The sequence below is a fragment of the Ailuropoda melanoleuca genome, chromosome 14 (assembly GCF_002007445.2).
Source record: "Ailuropoda melanoleuca isolate Jingjing chromosome 14, ASM200744v2, whole genome shotgun sequence".
NCBI classification, from domain to species: domain Eukaryota; kingdom Metazoa; phylum Chordata; class Mammalia; order Carnivora; family Ursidae; genus Ailuropoda; species Ailuropoda melanoleuca.
The window spans coordinates 16,218,613-16,242,225 of record NC_048231.1 but is presented as its reverse complement, the minus strand read 5'-3'; the positions used below and the strand labels follow the sequence as shown (position 1 = coordinate 16,242,225).

The window sequence follows — 23,613 nt, the reverse complement described above, 5'->3', positions numbered from 1 at the left end:
TGATCCCAGACATTCTCCACTCTGCAGCCAGTGATATTTGCAAAATGTGATTGGATTATGTCCTTCCTCTCCCTAAAACCCTGCAGTGATTTCCCCTTGCTTTTAAGTTAGGTAAAAACCTAAACACACCCACAAAGTTCTGCATAGGAGGTCATCTGCCCCTGGTCAACTATTTGCTCCCTGAGACCCTGCCACACTGGCCTCCTTTCTCTTTCAAATATCCAAAGTGGGGTGCCTAGGTGGCTCAGTCGGTTAAGTGTCTGCCTTCAGCTCAGCTCAGGTCATGATCCCAGGGTCGTGGGATGGAACCCCACCTCAGGCTTCCTGCTCGGTAGGGAGTCTGCTCGTGTGCGTGCTCTCTCTCTCTCTCAAATAAATAAAATATGTTTTTTAAAAATATCCAAAGCACCTTCATGCCCAAGGACCACAGGGATTTTGCACCAGCTTCCTCTGACCAGACTAGAAGGCCCTCCCTACTCCATTTCACCAAGTAAGTGCAGACATCCTTCAGGCCTGAGCTCAATCCACACTTGGTCAGGGAAGCTTTCTCTGGTGTCTCATTCAAGGTCAGGCCCCATACAGGTAGGTAGTTTTATACTTGCATGATTATTCAATTAACATCTGTCTCCCCAACCAGACTATAAGCTCCAGGAGGGCAGGGCTCACATTTATCTCTAGAGCCTAGCATGCAATACTAATCAGTACAATGTACAGAGCTTTTCACAGAGTATCTCAGTCCTCAAAACAACCCTGGAAAGAGAGGTGTGAGTATAACATTGTCCCAGTTTTGCAGACGAGGAAACCAAGGTGCAGAAAAGTTAAGTGGCTTGCCCCAGGTCACACAGCGATAAGCAGCAGAGCTGGAGTTTAAACACACAGTAGTTCTGAACCCAGAGCCTGCTCAGTCTCATCACTATGGTTCACTTCACCCCAAGAAGGCGTTTAACATAGACGTGATGAATACAATGATGGAAAGGCAGGCTGGGATACTCAGCGCTCATATCCTATTTTCTTTTCGCTCTTTCTGCAAACCCAAGGGTGACATCTGAACACTGTTGCAGCATCAACGGTCATGAGTACTTCCAGAGCAAATGTCACAGTCAAAAACACATCAGTGCAGCCTGAGGGGCTTGAGGAATGGGAAAAGGCCATACTGTGTGTAATGCATTCCTTGTCATTCTTGCTTTCTATGCATTTGGCAGAGCAAAAAGAAACCCAGAAAACCACCAGACTGCATCTAAGAGGGTAAGATTTCCACACTTAATGCCTTGCACAGCACAACGCGTGTTATGTTGGCTATAAGTGCCCCAGAACCACTATCCCCATCACCAACCACAATGGGGCATTCAACAAGGCCCCGAGTCATCACTGAGTCAGAACCACGGCACACAGCTGCCCTCCCAAATGCTGTGTGGCCATGAAGATGCCCAGACCATCAAACAAGGACTTTGGAGCTTCCACGAAAGGCAGGGAGCTCTGCGTCAACAACACGGTAAGGTCTTTGGTCCTAATGGAACAGGGACAGACCACTGGTCCCCGGCTGAATCCTTCACTAGGGTCCCAGGCACCACATCTTCCTGTCCCCGGCCATTGGTAAGGTGGACGCTGTTCTTCCTGATGGGAAGCAACCACCTCAGCAGACAGGTTCTCACTCACCCAACCCCCTCCTCTGCCCACTCTTCCCCTGGGACACACCCGCCATTCAGACAAAGAAGAGCCCACTCCGAGCCAGGGTTGGGCCACTCCTGGGCCATTGCCTCATTCTTTTCCTCTGGGCACAGTCGCCAGATCAGGGCCAGGCATGTCTCTGGGACTTCAAGGCTCCCAGGAGCTGGCTCCCTGGCACCAAGGGTAAAAAATGTCCCCTAATTTGGTGAGCAGCCTCCCCTGCCACAGAGCCCCTGGGCTTGAAGTCTTACTTCAAACATGGTCTCCTTATGACCTAATGGGCTCACCTTGCTCCTCCAGGAATTCACACCTATGTTGCACACATTTAAAAACAAACCCGTCACCTTTCCTCCTTTCCACCCCAACAGGCCTGGAAGACATCATCACTCTAATATAGTGGTTAGGGGCTGAGGCTCTGGGGTCAGAGAGATCTGAGTTCAAATCCCAGCTCTACCTATTATTACATGTCTGACCGTGGGAAGTGGCTTTATCTCCTTGTGCCTGTTTCCTAATCCACAAAAGGAAGATACCATTATCTAGTTATACTATCTAGCTCTCTGGGTTGTTCTGGGGTCTGAATGAGCTCCTTTGAATGGACTGTGCAGCAGACAGCTTCACACCTAGGGGGAGCTGCAGGCACGCCTCTCCCCCTGTACCCTCTCACAGTAATGGCGGACGTAGGAGGCTACCAGGACTTGGAGGCATGGTCTGTTTAAGGCAGTGGGACAAACCACCCTCCCCTGCTCTCCTCGTCTTCCCTCTCCTGCTCCTTCCTTCTTGCGGCTCTTTCTCAGTTCTCTCAGTCACCCCTGATCCTGCCCTCTCACATACACTCTGTCCCCGACTCTCCCAAGCCCTCCTTGGAGCCTACTTTGAGTGGGTGACTGTGAGCTCTCCTCCACTGCCCTGCACCTTGCACTCGGGTACTGCATGGGGACCTTCAAGGAGTCAGCCTTCTCAGAGGGAGGAAGTCCAAACCCCTCAGCCTGCTGTTCTTGGCTTTCTTCACCTACTTTCAACTACTTTTCCAGGCCCATCTCCGCCCACTTCCTGCTGTGTCCCTGGTACTCCAGCCAGATTGGACTTGGACGAGTCACGATTCCAGTCTCTTCATGATCTAGTTTCTACCTTTATGCAAGGGCTCCCTCTTTTAATCTTTCAGAGCCCATCTCAACATCAGCTCCTTTACTGGGTTTTCTTTGATAATCCTAGTGAGGAGAGCTCTCCTTGCCCTAAACTCCTCTATTCTTTTGGGGTTCTGCCATTTTTCTGACACTCTTCTGGTGCCTGGTAAACAGAGCAGGGGCTCACTCAGTAAATGGGTGTTAAATGAACAGGCTTCAACTAACTGGCATGTCAGGAACACATCACTCCCCTTCCAGGTTAGCCCTGAGCCTAGACCTGGGGGAAGACATCGCTGGAAATTTAAATGCAGACAAAGTTCTCAGAGAAAGTTTGCTATTTAAAATCAAACCAAACCAAACCAAGCCAAACAAAACAAAACCATGAATGAAGGCCCTTTTAAAATCATAGCCACATGAAAGATACATTGGGGTTCAATCTAGATTTTCACACACTTAAAGCCCATCAACCCACGTGAGCAGTCTGAAAGCACACAGCGCGATGCCACCCCCACAAGGGTATTTTTATATCATGAGTGATGAGATACACGTGCGAACCTACACGTCTCTGTGCACAATAGCAATGGTCTTACAATCTAAAACTTAATCTGAAGCTCAGGTTCACGGAGAACCACAGTTGAAGAAACGTTTAACTACACAGGGGCGCCTGGCCGGCTCAGTCAGTGAAGCAAATGCCTTCAGCTCAGGGCATGATCCCAGGGTCCTCCAGCCCTGTGTCGGGCTCCCTGCTCAGCAGAGAGCCTGCTTCTCCCTCTCCCTCTGCTGCTCCCCCTGCTTGTTCTCTGTCTCTGTCTCTGTCAAATAAATAAATAAAATCTTAAAAAAAAAAAGTTAAACTACACAGACAAATGTCAGAAAATGTTACTACACAAAGGGTCATTTAAGTCCATGCAGAATTTATGGGCACTAAAATGTGCTAAAAATGCAGTATGCCTAATATCCATCCCACATCTAAATATGCCCACACACTTCTGGGACTGCGTGGCTCGACACGGGTGTCTTAGGCATGAACAGTGTGGCTACCATCAGGGAGGCCATCACGCAAACTTTGTCTCCAGGACCACGTGCACGTGGGGATTATGTGCAACTTGGGAGTGACTTCAACACTCATTGCCCATCCCCAGTGCGTACCAATGTGGGCATTTAAACACCGCAAAAATGGTTCTATGGAAGCACACGTTTGCACATTCCAATATGTCACTTAGACATCTGTTTACACCTACATCTGGGTAAAATGATGCAAACCGGGGCTCCAGGGTCCCAAATGTAAGGGACTAGGCCAGAATGCAGGAAAGCCACCTTTGGACCTGTAGGGGAGGAAGAGAGGGGCATCCTGGCATTGAGTCTGCGGATGCCCCAGAAAGAAGCAAGAAGTGATGGGTGCTGGGGTGAATGACGGGACACTGAAACACTGAAGCTGAACACCAGTCAAATTATGAAAGTGAGCGCCCAGCCACCTGGGAACGCCAGGCAGCTCCTCGGAAATGCCATGATAAGCAATAATGCATGTAAAGCCCACTCATATGACTGTATTTTTGAAATCCCCAAATCCAATTTGGCTTCTTTTGAAAAGGCCAACTTAGGATTAAGGAGGTAGCAGACCTTCGGGGAACAAAAACAATCCCATTGATTAAGGAGGAAATCACTCACCCAGGGGGTTTAAGGATTTAAAAGGCTAAGCTGAGGTCTCCAAGAACTTAGCAAGGTCATAGCGGTCACAGCTAGTCAACTCAAGACTACCTTAGGGCTCCTGCCCCATTGACAGGGTCTGCCCTCAAATCTCTGACTATGCTGGGGGCTCCCACTACCTGGACACTCTGGGGCTTCTTCAGACCTTTGGGGGAAAAGAGGCTAGGAAAATGCAGGAAGCAGCAGCTACAGACATTAGGACAGCCTGCTTCTCGGGGAAGAAACAGTAATAGCAGCTGATTCATGGAGCTCACCATGCCCCCGGTCACCATGGCACTACTAAGCCATATACACACATACAAGCACAATCGTTTAATCCCTATTTTAAAATTGAGCATTCAGGGGCGCCTGGGTGGCTCAGGCAGTTAAGCACCTGCCTTTGGCTCAGGTCATGATCCCAGGGTCCTGGGATGGAGCCCCGCATCAGGCTCTCTGCTCAGTGGGAGTCTGCTTCTCTCTCTCCCTCTGCCTGCCGCTCTGCCTACTTGCGCTCTCTCTCTCTCTCCATCAAATAAATAAATAAAATCTTAAAAAATAATTTTAAAAATTGAACATTCAGTGGGGGACGATATTTGAGGAAATGACATTTGAGTAGTTTACCCGAGGTCATGTAACAATAAGTGATAAGGCTGGACTTCAAGCTCAGGCCATCTGTACTTGTGTCTGTCCCCTAACCCTTAGGTTAATGATCAGGTCTTGGCTATTAGCTGAACTAAAGGGAAGAGCACTGATGTATAAAGAGCTCCTACTATGTCCTAGGAAGTGTGCTAAATGATTTTTTCACATGTTATTTCATTTAATCCCCACGACAACCCCCTAAAATTGGCATCATCGTGTCTAACTTGGTTTTTGTAGATGAGAAAATATCTCTAATTTGCCCAAGGTCACTCAGCTTCTAACAGCAAGGCTGAGATTCAAACCCATGGCTAGCTGACTCCAAATCCAATAAGCAGGGCGAATGTCACAAAAGTGAGTGCCTTCAAACACCTGACAATTCCTCCAGTCTTATGTGCTCCCTTCTGTAATTCGAGCACCTCCCTCTAGGTCTAGCCATTGGAGATGAGAGGTACTTCAGCCATCGTCTATTTTATTTACTACTTAGTCAGACCCTATGCGATTTCTTATTCTTATGTAATGTTTAGTTTTGGATTGTTTTCCACATAGGGTGGTGGTGTCTCCCCAGATAGACTGTTAGCACCTTGAGGACAGGGTCGTTGATTAACATGGCCTTGTGTGACTCTTCCCCACTTGGCGCCCAGCACAATGCCAAGGGCAGGGATGGTGCTTGGGAAGTATCTTCTAAAGAAAGAGATAGCTCAGAACTGTGCAGCTCCGACCTAACTCAAGTGTCTGCAGCTGACGGGTTGGGCGCTACAGCAATGAGCTATATTCTGAGAGCTTACCACCACAAGAAAGCAGAAGTGAGGTGGAATGACACAGAGAAGACCCTCAACTTTAGGGCTCTGAAGATCAGACACAGAGGCCACTGGAATATGGGACTTCCCACCCTCAAACCTACACTCAATATTGATTGAGCTCCAGATGGTTGTACTAAAAAGAAAGGGACGAGACAAAGAGCTCTCCTCACCAAGCTTATAAGTTATCTAATATACTTTGATCTTGACCTACATACAGCCTTGCTGCTGGGTTTCCTCCTCATCTTTGGAGGGGCGCAGGGCAGCTGAAGAGCAGAGGTACCCAGGCTGTAAACAGAGAAGATGCGAAGTTTAGGGGAGGGGTCTGAGTTCTACAGGGAATTTTTTTTTTTTGACAAGGGGCTTTATTTCTTGTTTTAGCTGAGCCTCATATCTCTGCCTGCTTTCAGTCACCAACTCAGGAGGCCCTTGGTACACACACTCCTCCTTTTCAGGGTTGGGGTTCTGCCTGAAGTTGTCCTCCTGGTGACATCTGCAAAGGGTCAGTCTAGGTCGATAAGACAGCAGACGTGAAGCCCCCTCTGCCTCCCTTTTCACGAAGAGCCCATGTCACTGATGACTTCACCACTCAAAGGTCCCTCTGCTGACACTGCTGATGGCCAATGACCACAGGCTCACAGAACTTCCCCATGACTCAGTTGCGTAAGAGGAAAAGCGAGGGGGCATCTTTCGAACCACCAGGCCAGCCAGAGCGGCGGAGCACAGACCTCACTTTCTCCCGGTTTTTCGCACTGGAAGTAGGCACCATGCACACTCCATTCAAGCGCTTTGGCACTTCGCACCAACTCTGCCCCAGACGCCCGCACACAGCAGCCGATGGATGCGACCCACTGTCCTGGGTACAGACGGTGGTAAACAGCCCAGAACACCCACAATGTCACATCCCTAAAAGGAGCTCATGTGACAACAAATGCTTCTACCCCTCCCAAATTTTCTTCTAAGTCTGGTTGGACTTTCTGAGTGACAGCCCTCCCCTTCTGATTTTCAGGGGTGAAGTTCAGACCCAGGTGATTACTCACGGGGCAGGCCCTGGAAGAGTTATATTTTGTGGGTTGCCATGGAAAGACCCAGTTCCTCTTCCCGCAGGGTGTGCCTCCAGAAACAGAGAGGGTGGGTCCAAAGCAGCTTTTTCCTAGGAAGGCAACTTCACCAGTTAACTAATCCTATCTCGTGATCCCGAGGAGAAATCTAGAAAGAGAAAGAAATCTAAGCCTTGCATGAGGAAAACAAATAGCCACCCATATCTGATACCACCCCAAGGAAGCAGCATCATCAGATCTGGCCTTGTGACTTAGGGAGTCACTCAGGGACCTACTTACACAAAAACATCTCCCAATATCTGGCATGAAGATGCCTTCCCTCCTACTTGGCCTGGAATTTCCACCATTAGTCACTCCATTAGTTGCTGCCTTACAGTTTCATCTCTCCTCCCTTAAATGTGAACTCAGGGACCTTTTCTTTCCCATCCACGGCTTCATCCCTAGCACTCAGAATGCTGCTTAGAACAAAGCAGATACTCACTAAACATTTGTGCAACAAAAAAAATAAAGGTTGTGCTGCACTGTCTCAAAAAACTCATGGCTCCCGAGAGCTGATGGTATAGGTAAGAGCACTGAGTTCTAGAAGCAGAGCGTGTGGCCACTAACTCAAGGCTGTACTTCCTGAGACAGGCCAAGAGGATGAGAGCTGCATTCACTGGCTCCCATTTGTCCCATGACCTGCTATCACCTGGGGAGACATGGGGAGGCTGGCTGGAGGAAATGCAATCCAGAACGAGCAGGATTCAAGAAGACAGAGAGGATGGCCAGAGGGCTGTGTGGGTTATTTGCAAGGGACAGAGATCTGGCCCAGGGTGGGATCACCCTAGGAAAGGCCATGGGTTTTTGGGGAGCAGCATGAGAATACAGGACTAGCTGTTCCTGGGGCAGATAATGGGGTACCCTTTTCCCTGAGCAGGAGGAACTCAGGAGAGAGAAAAGGCAATGTCTTCACAAGGACAGCCCAATCCCCACCAGTCCCCATTTGTTACCACTGAGCACTGCCACTAACTAACTGTAAGGGGCCTGGGGGAAAATGTGGTGAGATAAAGACCACCAGAACCTCAGAAGAAAGCTTCTCACTCTGGGCCCTGTCTCCTGACGGTGTGAGGACCAAATCAGCTCTGTGCCGTGCCACCACTGATATTCACCTGCACTGAAGAAAGGAGCCGAACCTGGAACACACACACGGAAAAGCAGCTTTGTGCCAACCCTTGGCAAAAGCCCCTTCTGGGAATCAAAAGGAATCAGAATGTTCTGCAGGATTCCTGGAGCTGCAGAATGCATCAGCTCAAGGGGCTCAAATTAGCAAAAATAACTCCAGAACCCAGAAGCTCTGGGACAGGCTCCTACAGCCAGAATGACCAGAGCTCAGTCGGAAACGAAGAGTTGGCTCTAAAGGCAAGAATGCCAAGCTTTACAAGTGGAGGCTGTGGTCCTCAAGCCAAGTGCCTTCCACCCTTGCACTTCATGAAGGAGAGAGGGCATGAAAGGCGCACAGGAAAGCTGTTTTATTCCTTGAGTGTCATTGAGCCAGTCCAGAGTCGGTTTTTCTTAAAGGCACTTAAGAGCCAACGTTTGCACAGCATACAATCTGAGCAGCAAGACAGCCCGGTGAGGTCAATAGCAGCATGCCCAAAGTCCAGGCGAAAGGACACTGCCCTATGAGGGGCAAGCTGTGTTCCCCATTCCCTGAGTTTAAGCAACTTGCTGAATTCAGAGCAGTGAAGTAAATATCGGGACTTCTGATGCTCCCATTCCCGGCCCTGCTCTCTTCCCGCGGAAACTCGCTGAGCCACGACAAGGCACCAAGCAGCTCCATGTCCCAGGAAGACATGGTCCGAGACTCCAGATGACCCAGGGCCTGATGGAATCCTTTGCAATGCGTTTGTTATGTAACTGAGGAATGTGTTTGGGTCATCATAAAATTTACCCGGTACCTCTTATCAAAGTTCTTTCTGGACAGTGAATCAGAAGGCAGTCCAACGAGAGGAGAGAACGTCAACATCTCCGTCAGTCCCTCTAAACAAACCTCCAGCCAATGATCTGGGCTGTGGGAACACCACTTCATCTCCCGCCACAACAGCCTGAGAAGCAAACCTAGCAAGGAGGACGGTCTTGCTCCACAAACAGTGAGGGCTGTTGAGACGCCTGTTGCCTCAAGGCCACACAGCAGGCCAGGGGCTGAGATTGTCTCTGGGGACAGGGATGGTGACACTCCAGTGACACTCAGGACACAGGGGTGGTGAGGGCTTAGAGGAAGTCGCTCCAGAAACCCAGAGATCTTTACCGGCCCCGCCCCCCTCAGGCAGCCGGTCTCAGGCAGCCCGGAAGAGAGAGGCTTTGTAACCACCTGCTGCTCTTCCTGACCACCGGCTTCAAAGGCTTCAGGAACTGAGGACATAGGTGGAGGAGGGCCTAGTTACACAGAAAAGGTGGAAAAGATTAGTAAGAGAGTTGAGTCAAGCTGCATTCTTCCCTCACCCCCACTCTCCTCCTCCTGAGACCACAGCTGACATGTTATTAGATGATAATCACAGAAAATGCTCTGGAATCTTCCTCGGCAATGAGAAGATAACGCCCCATGGCTAAAGTGTAAAAGCCAGAGCACCAGACATCCATCTTCCCATCCAAATACCCCCAGTCACTGCTGTGTGCCAGGCATGGCCTCTTCTGGCCCACGTATTGCGAGCAAGGTCCTGCGGGGGCCGACCTCTCTGCAGGAGGGTGATGACGCTGGCCCCAACCAGCTCACCAGCTGAGAGAGCGGACGCAGGTGGGGCTGCTTCAGTTCCCCACGGACGGCACTGGAGGTTGGGGGGTGGGGATCTGCCAGGATAAACTTCAGGGACAGCAGCAGAGATGAAGGAAAGTAACTGAAATTCAAAGAGGCCGCCAAGAGTGTGGTAAGGAGGGGCGACGGTAGGTGTGGGCTCAGTAACCATTTACGGAGGGCTTATTTGATTCCAAGAGCTTTCACGCTCTCCCTCACTGAACTCGGGTAGCAACCCTGGGAGGCCGACTTTCCTGCTACAGATCACAGAGCTGATGCCCGAAGAGGGCAGGTGTTCAGCCGGAGGCCCCAAACACCATGGCCAGCAGCTCAGGGTCTGGGCTCCACGGCTTTCACCCCAGGAGTTCTCAAACTTCAGTGGGTGTCAGAATCCCTGACGGAGAATCAAAAACACAGAATCCTGAGCCCTACCCAGAGACGCTAATTCCTTGGGTCTGCCCTGGGGCCCAGGAATCAGCATTTTTAACAACCACGTCTCCCACGCCCCGCCCCGTGGTTCTGGTGCTGGAGATGCATGGCCCACCCTTCACAATGGCTCTCCGCTGCCCTCAACGAAAGAAGTCAACAGACAATTCTCTGCTGCTGTCTTCCCTACGCATCCGAGGCAGGGTTGGCGGGGGAGAGAGGGATCTGTATTCCTGCCGAGCTCCTCAGGAGAGAAGAAATGGTCCTCTGAGGGAGCTCACTGAGTGGTTCCACAAACATGTCCAGCACTGAACTGGAAGCCCAGGGCAAAGGTCCGAGCCGACAGAGTTTGCTTCAGGGCCAGCCACCACCCCAGACAAACAGCCATTGGAATGGGCCCTGCCCACTTCTCGGAATAGACGGACACTACAAATAGCCTCATGTCCAGAGAGCTGCATCCACAGCCATCAGATGAGATCCAGTCCTGCCAACACAGTAATTTGGGGCAGAAAGCAGGAATTTCCAGGGGAGAGGAGAAGGGGAAAAAGGAGGAAAAACAAAAACAAAAACTCCTATCTTTGTTCCACGTTCATGCCCCCCCCGCCTCCCGGAGCCAGCAGAGCTGTCCTATCAAAAGTGGCCTCCTGGAAACGAAAGGGACTTGTGTTCAACTCCTCTCAAGAGAAGGAATCAGACAGGATCCAAAGCAAACACTGCTCCATTATGAGGTTCTGAGACACACTGATTCCAAGTAAAGCCCAGCCCTGCCTCCCATCTCCCCTACAGCACACCGAAGGCACTGCTATTACCTGCCCTCAAGCCCGAGCAAGGCCTCAGCTTGGACCATGTGGGGCTGAGAAGCCGAGCTAAAGTGTCTGCACAGCATGAAAAAGGAAAGATGCCTGGAATGAGGTCAGAAAGCAGAAGAATTGAGGTGGACAGTCAGAGCCTGCAGGAAGGCCTCCCACCTCAGAATGACTCAGTAAAGAAAAGGGCCCTTAGTCCTTCAGAACCAAGAGAAGAAAGATGCTGCATTGGGTTAAGTTCAGGAATGGTGCTGGACAGAAGTCAGGAGACAGAGAACAAAGAAAGAAGAGGAAACCCCAGCTGTCACATTAACCACACGATTTTTTATCTAATCCTTGACAGGGTTCCGACCCTTATCTTGCAATCCACATGGGGCTGTTTGATGTTAGGGATTAGGGAGAGCTGAAGTCAAGGAAAGGACATCCTGTTAACAGCACTGCCGGGAAAAGATCAAGAATCAGGCAGGAGAAAGAAGCTGTGTCCACCTAAGAGGCCCGGACAGCCCACCTCCTTCAGCAGAACCTTCGGTTTGTGAGACTAAGGACTGATGTGTGGGGCTAGGGGTTGGACCAGGATCTGTTACCCCAGAGACTCCAAAGTCTTCATCACAGACAACAGGTGTCATCACCACATGCTGGGAAAGTAACGCCACCTCCCAGCACCTACGCACAGCTTTTAGTTGGAGTAGCTCTCAAGCAGGACAAGTCCCTATGACAATACCGCCTGGAAACTTCCCAGAATGGCCCGCCCTCCCTAGTCACCCAACTCCTGGTCACTCCACTCATGAAGAATCAGCTCATAAAAATCACCTCCTTGGGGAAGCTGTCCTGCTTGCCCCCCATTGCGCTGACCCTGGGGTAATGTCCTCCCACATGCTGTGGCCCGTTAATGTCCCTTGCACTTATGTCGCTGAGCCCGATACATGGTGGTATTATGAGCCTTTAAGTATTGGCCTCTCCTTCTAGATTAGGAGCAATTACGTTTATTGATGGTAGAACTGATAGCATCCGTTCTTCATTTAGCACTTTTTTATCTGATAAACTCTGTGAGCTAAGAGCCCTCCATTTGTCTCACTTAATCCTCTTCTTTACCTTCTGTGATAGCCAATATTATCTCCTGCTTACCAAAGAAGAAATGAAAATGTAGAAGACCTAATGGACTTGTCTGAAGGAACACAGCAGAGCTAAAGACGGTGTTCTCAACCACTCTGGGTCTGGCAGGGTTCAAGGCACACAGTAAGGACTGCATCCGCTCTCCCCATTGAAGGAGTAAGATTGAATCACATCAGAAAGACAAATCTAGGTATGACAGTTCCTTCCTCCAATGACCTGAGCTCTCAACTAAGTCGTCACTTTAATTCCTGTGTATTAATTTGTCCATCCCTTTGTAAGCACCTGCTATGCCCAGAGCCCTGCTCTGAGATATAGGAGAGGTGTATTAGTCAAATTTCCAGTCCTCTGACAAGTTTCCCATTTAGCTGAAAGAAAAGGAGGAGAAAGGGGGGGAAAGGACAGGAGAAAAGATAAGGAAGAGGGGGAAACAAATCTCCAGAAAACAAAGGCCAGTATCCCAGTGAACTCAGCACGTACAGGGAAGGCTCGATGCACTCCTCCGAGCACAGAGACTGATGAGTTGATGACAGGAGGTGAGCAGGCACCTAGCCAGAAGGGAACACCTCACAAGCAATGGATCTTTTGTGTGTGCATGGTAAAATACACACAGCATAAAACTTACCATTTTCACCATTTTTAACTGTATGGTTCAGTGGAATTAAGTACATTCATATGTACTTAAGTAATTCATCACCCCCACCCATCTCCAAAACATTTTTCATCTTCCCAAACTGAAGCTCTACACCCATCAAACAGTAACTCCCCATTTTCCTCCCATAGTCCCTGGCAACCACCATCCTACTTTCTGTCTCTATGACTTGAGTACTCTTTTGTACCTGTGGCATATCAAAATATATCTGCTCCTTTTCCCTGGTTCCTGGCACAAAGCCCTAAAAGCCCTTGGAACCCCGTGAGTGATAGGAGTGTCTTCTGTTACTAAGAACCCCTTTCCGCCACTCTTGAATTTATGCTACTGAAGTGACTCAGAGCAAGGCCTGTAGATGGCCTTCAGATGGGCTGATCTCCAGAAATTACACAATTGGAGTTTGGAAACTTTCAGTCTGATCCTCCCCCGACCTCTGAAGAGGGAAAGGGAGCTAGAAATTGAGCTTTATAAAAACACATGAGCAAGGAAATTCGGTGAGCTTTCTGGTGAGTGAACACATCACATCAGTGCCAGGAGGGTGGCATGCCCAGAGAGGCCCCCACATCTCTTCCGTTTGGCGGTTCCTGAGTTGTATCCTTTATAATAACGAGTAAACTAAGTTACCTTCCAATAAATAAAATGTTTACCTGAGTTCTGTGAGCCATTCTAGCAAATTATGGAACCTGAGTAGGGGTCGTGGGAACCCTCAATTTATAACCAGTCAGTGAAAAGTTTGGCTGGCCCCCAAGATTTGCAAATGGCATCTTAAGTGGGGGCAGTCTTGTGGAACTGAACCCTTAACTTGTGGGGTTAGTCTGCATTAGCTCCAAGTAGTCAGTGTCAGAATTAAATTAAATTGTAGGGCCTTCAGTTGGTGTTAGAGAACTGGAGAATTGGCTGGTGTCAGAAAAAAATACACATCAATCCCTCATATAAGTGGAATCATAGAGTATCTCTCCTTTTGTGGACTACCTTGTTTCACTTAGCATAATGTCCTCGAGGTTGATCCTTGGGTAGCACGGGTCAGAATTTCCTTTTCTTTTAAGGCTGAATACTATTTCATTTTATGTGTATATCACATCTTATTTATCCATTCATCTGTAGATGGACACTTGGGTTGCTTTCTCCTTTATGGCTACTGTGAATAATGTTGCTATAAACATGGGCATACAAATATCTGGTTTAACTTCCTGCTTTCAATTCTTTTGGGTAAATAGCCAGAAGCACAATTGGTGGATCATATGGTAATTCTATTTTTAATTTTCTGAGGAACTGCCATACTGTCTTCCATAAGACTGCACCATTTTACATTCCCATCAGCAACGTACAAGGGTTCCAATTTCTCCACATTCTTGCCTACACTTGTTTCTTTTTTCTTCTTTCATAGCCATTCTAATGAGTGTGAGGTGGTATCTCATTGTGTTTTTGATTTGCATGTCCCTGATAATGAGTATCTTTTCATGGGCTTATTGACCATTTGTATATCTTTTTTGGAGAAATACCTGTTCAAGTCCTTTGCTCATTTTTAGATTAGTTTGTTGTTGTTGTTGTTGTTGTTGTTTTTGTTCAGCTATAGGGATTCTTTATATATTCTGGACATCAACCCTTATCAGATATATGACTTGAAAATGTTTTCTCCCATCCCACGAGTTGCCTTCTCACTCTATCGATAGTGTTCGCTGATACACAGAAGTATTTTATTTTGATGTAGTCCAATGAATCTTTTTTCTTTTGTTGCCCATGCTTTTAGTACCACAACCGAGAAATCACTGCCATCATTACCAAATCCAACATCACTAAGCGTTTTCCCTGTTTTCTTCTTATAGTCTTACAGTTTTACTAACACCATGTGTTGAAAGGTTAGTGATAATCATGTGTCAATGTAGGTTCATCAGTTGTAACAAATGTGCGCCTGCGCCTTATAGAGTTCTCAACACCCTTTGTTGAAAAGACTGGTTATCATGATGTGTCAGTATAAGTTTAACAACTGTAACAAGTCCACCACTCTGGTGGGGGATGCTGACAACAGGGGAGGCTGTGTGCTGAGGAGTGGGGGTAAGAAGGGTGGGGAGAAATCTCTGTACCTTCAACTTAATTTTGCTGCAAACCTAAAACTGCTCTTAAAAAAATACCTTTCTTCTTCTTTTTCTTTTCTTTTTTTTTTAAGGAAAAGGTTTCCATTGGCCTTGGCTCCCTGGTTGAAATCATTTGACCACATATGCGAGGGTTTACTTCTGGGCTCTCTGTTCCATCGGTCTATGTTTGTCTTTATGCCATTACCATACTGTCATGATTACTATGGCTTTGTTATTAGTTTTAAAATCAAGAAGTGTGGGGGCGCCTGGCTGGCGCAGTCGTTAAGGGTCTGCCTTCGGCTCAGGGCATGATCCCGGCGTTCCGGGGATCGAGTCCCACATCGGGCTCCTCCGCTGGGAGCCTGCTTCTTCCTCTCCCACTCCCCTGCTGTGTTCCCTCTCTCACTGGCTGTCTCTCTGTCACATAAATAAATAAAATCTTTAAAAAAAAAAATCAAGAAGTGTGAGACCTCCAACTTTCTTGTTCTCTTCCAAAATTGTTTTGGCTATTCAGTGGCCCTTAAACTTCCACATGAATTTTTCTATTTTCCATTTTTCTTTTTCTGCAAATAACATCACTGGGATTTTCATGGGGATGGCACTGAATCTATAGATTGTTTTTGGTAGTATTTCCATCTTAACAATATTAAGTCTTCCAATCCACAAATACAGGATGTCTTTTTTCATATATTTATGACTTCTTTAATTTCTTTCAGCAATGTTTTATAGTTTTCCATGTATAAGTCTTTTACCTTTTTGGTTAAATTTATTCGTGGATTTTTTTTTTTTTTGATGCTGCTGTAACTGAAATTGTTTTCTTAATTTCCTTTTTGGATTGTTCATTGTTAGTGTACAAAAATACAATTAGGTTAAAGTGTTGCAAATTCAGTTTACAGAAAGGAACTGGTTATTGGGAGTACAGCATGGGAGAGGAGGGAGGGAGAAGGAAAAGATAAGTAAATATGCCATGAAATCTCCTACCATTTTGAATGGGGCTTTTTCTTGGTTGGGTGTTTGCCTGGTTGTTGTCTATCTTTGACTAGAAGTGATTTTAGCTGGTTTTTAGTTTATTTAACATTTCCGGGGAGGGGGAGGAAGGTCTGATGCTTCCTGAGCCACCATCTTGCTGATGTCACTCTTCAAGGTCTAAGGCTTATTCCCCAAGCAGTGAGTGTATCTTCAAGGAGAGAACCAGACTTATCAGAGCAGAGATGCAAGGCTGGGAGGGAATAAGAGACACACTGGATAGAAAGAAATGGTGAAGAGTAGGGGTCTTAGCATGCTAAGCTGAAGACTTAGACTCCATTCCCTAGAATTGCCAGGCACCTGAAACAATGCCACCAAAGGAACAAAGACAAGACAGAAGTCAGGCCAGGCCAACCTGGGCCTCCTCCAGTGCCCTGAGCTGCAGGTTAAAGAAACAAAAGGAGTAGGAAGGAGCATCGGCATGGTTCCACCTCACATTCCCCCAGGGTGGGAGTATATTTTAAAAACCTTAAATGAATCCAAATGATGAGCCCCACCCCCAGCCCAGCCTCTTCCCTCAATCTGAAGTGTGAGTGGCTGAGCTCCCAATTATTCCACCGGCACACTGGACCAACAAACATAATAAATCTCTCTGACAAGAACGTGGCTCCAAGCAAGAGGCTGTCTTCCCTAGGCCTACTGTTCCTCTCTCCCAGTCGAAAACTGATCACTGGTCTCACCTGGGAAGCCAGGTGAACAGATAGGAGCCCCGGCCCCACCCCTAGAGAGTCCAGATTAAGGAGGTCCACCTGGGGGCCCAGACATCTGTATTTTTACCCAACCCCTAGGTTGAGGCAAATGATCACCATTTTCGGCTTGGTCTGGTTTCCTCCCCAGAGCTGCTAGCCTCCGAGCTCATTTCTGAGGGCCTGCATCCTTGGTGAGGGCTTTCCGACTGACAAAGGAAAGCTGGAATTCACTTCCGCTTTACCTTCCCCAGAAGTCTCAAACTGAAGTTTTATCTGATCCACAGTTTCGAAAAATGGAATATAATTAAAAACACACGCACACTCTTATGAATTAGTTATCAGCACTTAACACAGGTTTCATAAGCCAGACACAGAAAGATGAATATTGTATGATTTCACTTATATAAGGTACCTAGGAGAGGCAAATTCATAGAAACAGAGAGTAGAACAGAGATAACTAGGGGCTGGAGAGAGGGGGATAGGAGGAGTTATTATTAGATGGGTACACAATTGTTGAGGGTATATGAAAAAGTTTTGGGTATAGATAGTGGTAATGCTTACAGAACATTGTAGAAGGATTTAATGCCATTGAATTGTATACTTACAAATGGTTAAAATGATAAATATCACATCTTTTTTACAATAATATAATAATAATAATAAATACAGACTTCATCTAAAAATCTGGATCTCTGGTTTCTCCTTAAAGAAAAAAAAAATGAGATCTGGCAATACTGGGTCATGCTTCGTATACCAACAGCTGGTGGGAGCTGATGCAGCTGCTGTCTTTAGATGGGAAATGGACTCTCACATTTGCTGTGACCCCACCACACCCCAAAGTCATTTTGACTGTCACATTTATAAGACCTGGCTGGCCCCCAGGAGCATTTGAAAGTGTGGTCCCAGCCCCACCCCACTGCATGTCAGTCACCACTAGCCTCCTTCTGCCCTCCCAGACCTGGCCTATTCCTGTCCTCCAGTGCATAAGGGGAGGCCAGAAAGTGGTCAGCCACGTGGGCAAGCACTCTGTGTGCTTTAAGTAACAAGAACAATCACTAGAAGAGAACAAGAGTTTGCCTTCACCTCCCCCCAACTTCAATCAGACCTTGAAAGTCTTCTGACATTAGAAAATCCAGAACGATATGCTTAGACTTTAACATATGACCATGGCAAATGACCATGATTTGGGAACAAGAGTAGGCTGACCACCCACCTCCTGACCCTGACCTCTGAGTCAATCTCAGACACCCAGCCTCGCTGGTATTACCACATGGTCAGCCGGTCCAGCGAACACCTCAAGGCTGGCCTCGGTTTCCTAGCGCCCATCTTTTTCTGCTAGAATCTATTTCCAAATGCTTAAACATGATGTGGTTCAGGACATGCTCCCCCAAATTATGGCACCTGGAATATTTTAAGCTGAGGGAGTTTCAGAAAACAGCAGAGTAGGAAAGTCACTCTGACTTCCTCCTCCTCCTCACCCTTCTTCCCTGAAACAGGCCTTAACCCTCCTGTAAGAGGTTCCCCCCCCACACACACCTGGAGCAAAAGAGCATGCTTACCTCTGGAGACAAAAGGATACCAAGGAGAATCATAACAAACAGGCCTTGCTCAGCTTCGTCCGGTTCACTACACGAACTTCATACCCCTAACCTGTCGTATTCCTCCATAATGGGGCACTTTTCATCAAACCCAGCCTAAAAGCACACAGGTCTAAGTGCTTCTTCGTTTCCTTAGAAAGCCTCCCATATCATGTAATACTTATATTAAATAAATTTGGATGATTTTCTCCTGATAACCTGTCTTCATCAGTGTAATTTTTAGACCCAACCAGGGCCCCTAAGAGGGTCAAGGAAAACACCCCCACCCCCACCCGCTAAAGAGCATCATTCTTCTAGAACTGTGCTGTCCGACCTGGCTATTGAACACATCTCACCAGTCCTGGGAAATGTGGCAAGGCTCTAAGTGCCAAATACGTGCCCATTTTCAAAGACTCAGTAGGAAAAAAGAATGGAAAATAGCTTCTTAGTGATTTTATTATATAGATCACATGTTAAAAGACTGTTTTGGATATATCAGGTTAAATAAAATATACTACTAAACCTAGTTTCACCTGCTCTTTCTACTTTTTAAAAAATTTACATTTCACCCATTTTTAATGTAGCGAGTAGGAAATTAAGTTCTACACGTGGCTTGCCTTATGTTTCTATTGGACGGTGCTATGTTTCTATGGTAAGGTGACTGCACTGGACTGATCAATCCATCCTTATCCACAGGGGATATATTCCAAGACCCCCGCTGGATGCCTGAAACTGCAGATAGTACTGAACCCTGTCTAGACTACGTGTTTCTCTATCCCTACCTATGATAAAGTTCAATTTGTAAATTAGGCACAGTAAGAGATTAGCAATAACTAGTAATAAAATAGAACCACTGTAACAGTATACTGTAATAAAAGTTAAGCGAATGTCACCTATCTCTCAAACTATCTTATTGTACTGTGCTCACCTTTCTTATGATGATGTGGGGTGATAACATGCCTGTGTGATGAGATGAAGTGAGGGGAAGCATGTGGCATTGTGAAATCGTGTTAGGCTATGGATGACCCCTCCTATAGGTCAGAAGGAGGACCATCTGTTTCCAGGTTGACCTCGGAGCACTAAAACCATGGAAAGTGAAACCGGGATACGGGGAGACTCCTGTATTTTCATAACTCGAAAAGCAAACATTCTCTCCTACTCTTTTTCTGGTTGGCACTGCGCTCTTGCTGCCCAAGGTCCTTGAGGAAGTCCCTCCCCATCTCGGTGTTATACTGGAACTGACTTGGTCCCTTCGAGCTCCCTCCCACATCTCCCCTGTCCAGGGCTATCAAGATATCACCAGACTCTAGGACGGGGCTTTCTTCCAATCCTTCTGCTATCACACGTCTGCATCACTCAAAACCCCATATGGTTCATTTCCCTGGAAGCAATGGAACAAGTGTTGCCCAATGCCAGGCTGTCCCCACCTATGCAACTGGCCAGAGCCAAAGGGAAGAGGCTCTGTTGCAATTCTAAGACTCCTTCTCTCTCTCACCCCAGCTGAGGACTCACTGGTTTCTTCTTCCCGAAGACTGGAGCCCCACCTTCTTGTGACTCTTGCTAGGCTCCAAGAAGCAGAATCGATCTGCCCTTTAGCAGTTTACAACACAGTGGGTGGGGAGGCGATAAGAGTGCCAGGGACTTCAAAACAGAAGACAGGTACAGAGGTTCTCAGATTCTGGAGAAAACTGCTGGATACTTTATCACCACCAACAACCAGACACAAGGGGCAGAATTCCAACCTCAGAATCCTGCCCTCCCCCTTTTTAGAAATATATGGTTTAGGGGCACCTGGGTGGCTCAGTCAGTTAAGTGTCCGACTCTTGATTTCAGCTCAAGCCTTGATCTCAGGGTCAGGAGTTCAAGCACTGTCACTTTAAAAAAACAATTAATTAATGAAAAATTAAAAATTAATTTAAAATTTTAATTTAAAAAGTAAAAAATATATGCCTTATCCACATGACAACTCAATATAGGCCTATTGACACAGGCTTTTGGAGGTGGAGTTGTGTTCAAATCTCCCTTCTACCACTTAGTAGCTGTAGGACCCTGGATAAATTTCCTCCATTTATCTGGGTCTCAATTTCCTCACCCGTGTAACAACAGGGACAAATTCCACCTACCTCACAGAGTTGAAAAATTAAATAATAGATGAGAAAATGCTTGCACATAATAGGTGTTTGATAGATATTAGCTCCCTTCTGCTTCAACGTCCTCTAAGCAATTAGGCAAAGAAGATATTAAATCTCAAGGAGAACTGAAAATAAATCCTTTATACGCTGATCCAGGCTTTTATTTGTTTGTTTGGTTGTTTATCGGAATCCTATTGCCTGGTACAATTTTAAAATCTGGTATGGGAACTCTGCAAAGGCAGCGATTATCTTTGAAGCCCTAGCCCAGTACCTGGCAAATGGGAGGCACTAGGTGAATGCTTGTTGAATGAATGAATAAATAAATGAATGGTGAATTTGATGCAAGCAAATTTGCTGGCGCATGTGTGGAGTACCTAAGAGGCACTAGAAGAGGGAGGTCAGAATGACCAGGGTACAGAGTTCAGCTGATCAATGTGAGTTTTGCAGGCCAAGAAGAATTACTCTGTGGAATAGCATCTGAAGTCTGTTTACACTACTCTGTGGAGCCTTTGTTTTCTAAGCGGCAAAACTCAGGGTACTCTAATACTATCTCTCCTCCATTCAGCCGTGCCTTAGAAAGAAAGGTTAAATAAAACACACGCCAAGAACCAAACATAGATAGTCATCCCGACACGAGGAAGCATAAACAATTCAGTTTTTCATACATTTTTTAAAGGTTAAGCCAAAAAGATCAGATTGAATAGATGGCTCCATGATACAAATATATGCTGTGAGGGTGTTTGTAAATGTAAAATTCTCAGCATTTCCTGACCTTGGTGGGGAGTGGGCGTGGGGAATGAGAAACTAGTCTTATTAAACTTTAAAGATGTATCTGGTGTCAAATTCCCTCCCAGGTGTGTGAGGAGGGGTCTGAAAACCTATTCGTTTGTGCTTTATGGTTTACCAAAAAATTTTGGATTCTCTGATCTCGCCAGGCCACTGGAGGGGCTTCTCCCACTTAGCAACCCTGCTCTCCCCCAAAACAGCGGGTCTGAGATTGCAGTGACCTCTCCTGAATCCTGTTCTGCTGCTCGCAGGGAGATTGAACCGTTGGGAAATTGGAAAGGTCCTGCCCTTCACCTGCCAGCTTTATCCTCCTATAAGGGAAAAATCCTGTAAGAACTATGGGTTACTGTTCATTTGTTAAATAAAATAAAATGAAAACAACTGCAGGTGCTTAGGAAGAAGTGGGACCTGGAGGCAGTGGTCTAGATAGAGAAGGACTCCATAAATACTTGCCTCAAACATTTGGAGAAGGCAGTCATAACATGCCCAACGTTTTGAGTCATAACCTCACCGAGATGCATAGAATTTGAGAGCCTCCTTCCAAAAAGAAGGAAAGAAAAGGGATCGAGATAAGAGCTTTCCACGCCTTCCCAAAAAGGTCTCTAGGCCTTGGAAGTTCAGAGCGAGATTTCTACTCCATCCTGCTAGGCTTGGCTCTAACCCCCAGGGAAGCAGTTTGGCCCAGAGCACTGTTTCCACTGTCCTGGCTGCAGCTGTGTATAAAAAACAGTAAGCACGGGGCCAAACACCACCAGGCCAGTGCTCTGTGATTCTCCGTTAGTATGGGAGATACTGCACTCTAGGAAAGCTGGTGGGTCAGGCTAAAAATATCCACCAAATTCTGACAATCCTAGAAGAATCTGATGCCCGTGGACTGCTCCCTGAGAAAGAATAGCTTTCCTGAAATCCCAGGTCTAGGCCGGTGGACTGACGGGTCAGGAAGGAAACCATAAACCCGCGGACGTTCCAGAAGCATGCTTTCTGCTGGGGGAGGAGAAACTGTCGGTAAAGGAAAAGGTCTCCTCCTTCAGTTCCCCGGCCCTTCACTTAGCCAGCCATCCAGTCACAATCCCTCACTCCCACCCAGACACGAAGTCACCCAGAGTCACAAACACTGCTGAAGTCACAAGACTGCAGGCTCCCACACAGGTGCCCTCAGGTACAGCCTAACACAGCGAGCCTCACGATGAGACGATGCCCATTCCTCTGAACACCCGCCCACTCCCCGACCCACCTGGTTGCCAAACACAGCTATGGAGCAGGCTGTTGACACCTCATCAGCCCCGAACCAGACCGAAGCGATGCGGGACGGCATGCCCAGGATGAAGACCTGGGCCACAGAGCAGATGACCTGGCCTAGGACCGTGACTGGGAAGAGATGTGGCTTCACGCTCCCCAACTTCACCCAGGCCCCCAGGCAGTTGAGAGCAGAGCCGGTGAGGGCGATGGTGCGCAGGCCGAATTTCTCCAGCAGCCAGGCGACCGGCAGGAGCAGAGGGATGTAGGTCAGCATGTAACACATGGACAGCCAGTCAATGGCAAAGGCACTGACCCCGTAGAACTTCACGAAGACGTTATTGATGGAGCCGTACTGTATCCACTGGAAGGCGTTGCACATGGAGTAGAAGCTAAACAGCAGGACCACCACCCAGCGGCGCCTGCTCACCTTGATCACGCTGAGGTCCTCGGGGCACGAGCTACTGGGGTTGGCCAAGCCAGCGGCTTGGGCCAAGGTACTGGGGTGGGCCGAACTGCTTGGGTACGCCGACACGCTGGGGTGGATGGAGACGCTGGGGTGGGCAGACACGCTCGGGTGCACCGACACGCTCTGGTGGATGGAGGCGCTGGGGTCCGCCCGCAGAGCAGGCTCCTGCGCGGGGGTGCCATCGTGCTCCTGCGGGTTGGGATCTTCATTCACCATGCCCACAGCCTCTCCTGGAGCCCGACACAGGTGCTGAGGACCCCGGCAGTCTTAAGGGACAGTGGCCTCGGCTGCTCCCTTAGAGCTGACAGGGCACTTGCCCCGGCCCACCCTAGAATAAACGGAGACCCGAGCCTGCGTTAAAAAACTGCGAGCCGAGCTCCTTTCACTCACCCCCAAGCTTCTGCTCCCACTTTTCCTTGGTGTCTTTTGCCACCGACCGCTGTCCCCTAGGCCGGCCGCAGACACCTCAGCCTGGTCCTGGCTACGGGTGCCTTGAGTCCTCCCCAGGGGCTCAAGCCAAGTTCAGTCTCTCAGTCCCGGAGAAAAGTTCGCGCCTGGCACGGAGCCTCTAGGTGGGACTCGGTTCCGCTCCGGGGTGGCTTTGGGGCCCCGCCCCCTTTCCCTCGCGCCTTCTCCAGCCCGGCTGGTCCCGCTGCGCAGTTGTTTCGCCACAGCTTGCTGGGTGCATTCCTCCCCCACTCCCTGGGTGCCATGGAAACCGCCGGGTTAACCCCCACCCCCTGCACTGCCCCTCAGGTTCACTTGCCTCTCCCCGGGGACCCCGCCGGAAAAAATCCCGGAGCTCTGCCAAGGTAATCCCACAGATAAGAGTCTCATCGCCCGGGTCCCCATCCCCTGAGCGTGGGCACCAATGCCGGTCGCCTCCA

General features: G+C 48.1%; 1 protein-coding gene across 2 annotated transcripts in view; it reads right to left on the bottom strand.

Moving 5' to 3' along the window:
* FLVCR2 (FLVCR heme transporter 2) overlaps positions 1 to 23,323 on the bottom strand; it is a 49,777-nt gene extending 26,454 nt beyond the window's left edge. Inside the window, exon 1 of one of the 2 annotated variants that reach the window (XR_004620458.1) lies at positions 22,256 to 23,323. Coding sequence is in view for 1 of the 2 variants with exons in the window: in XM_002914706.4 (XP_002914752.1) it covers positions 22,256 to 22,942 (687 nt within the window). In the remaining variant the exon portion in view is untranslated. The remainder of the gene's footprint in view (positions 1 to 22,255) is intronic. The other variant, XM_002914706.4, reaches the window with a different exon arrangement.
* Between the last annotated feature and the right edge of the window lie 290 nt (positions 23,324 to 23,613).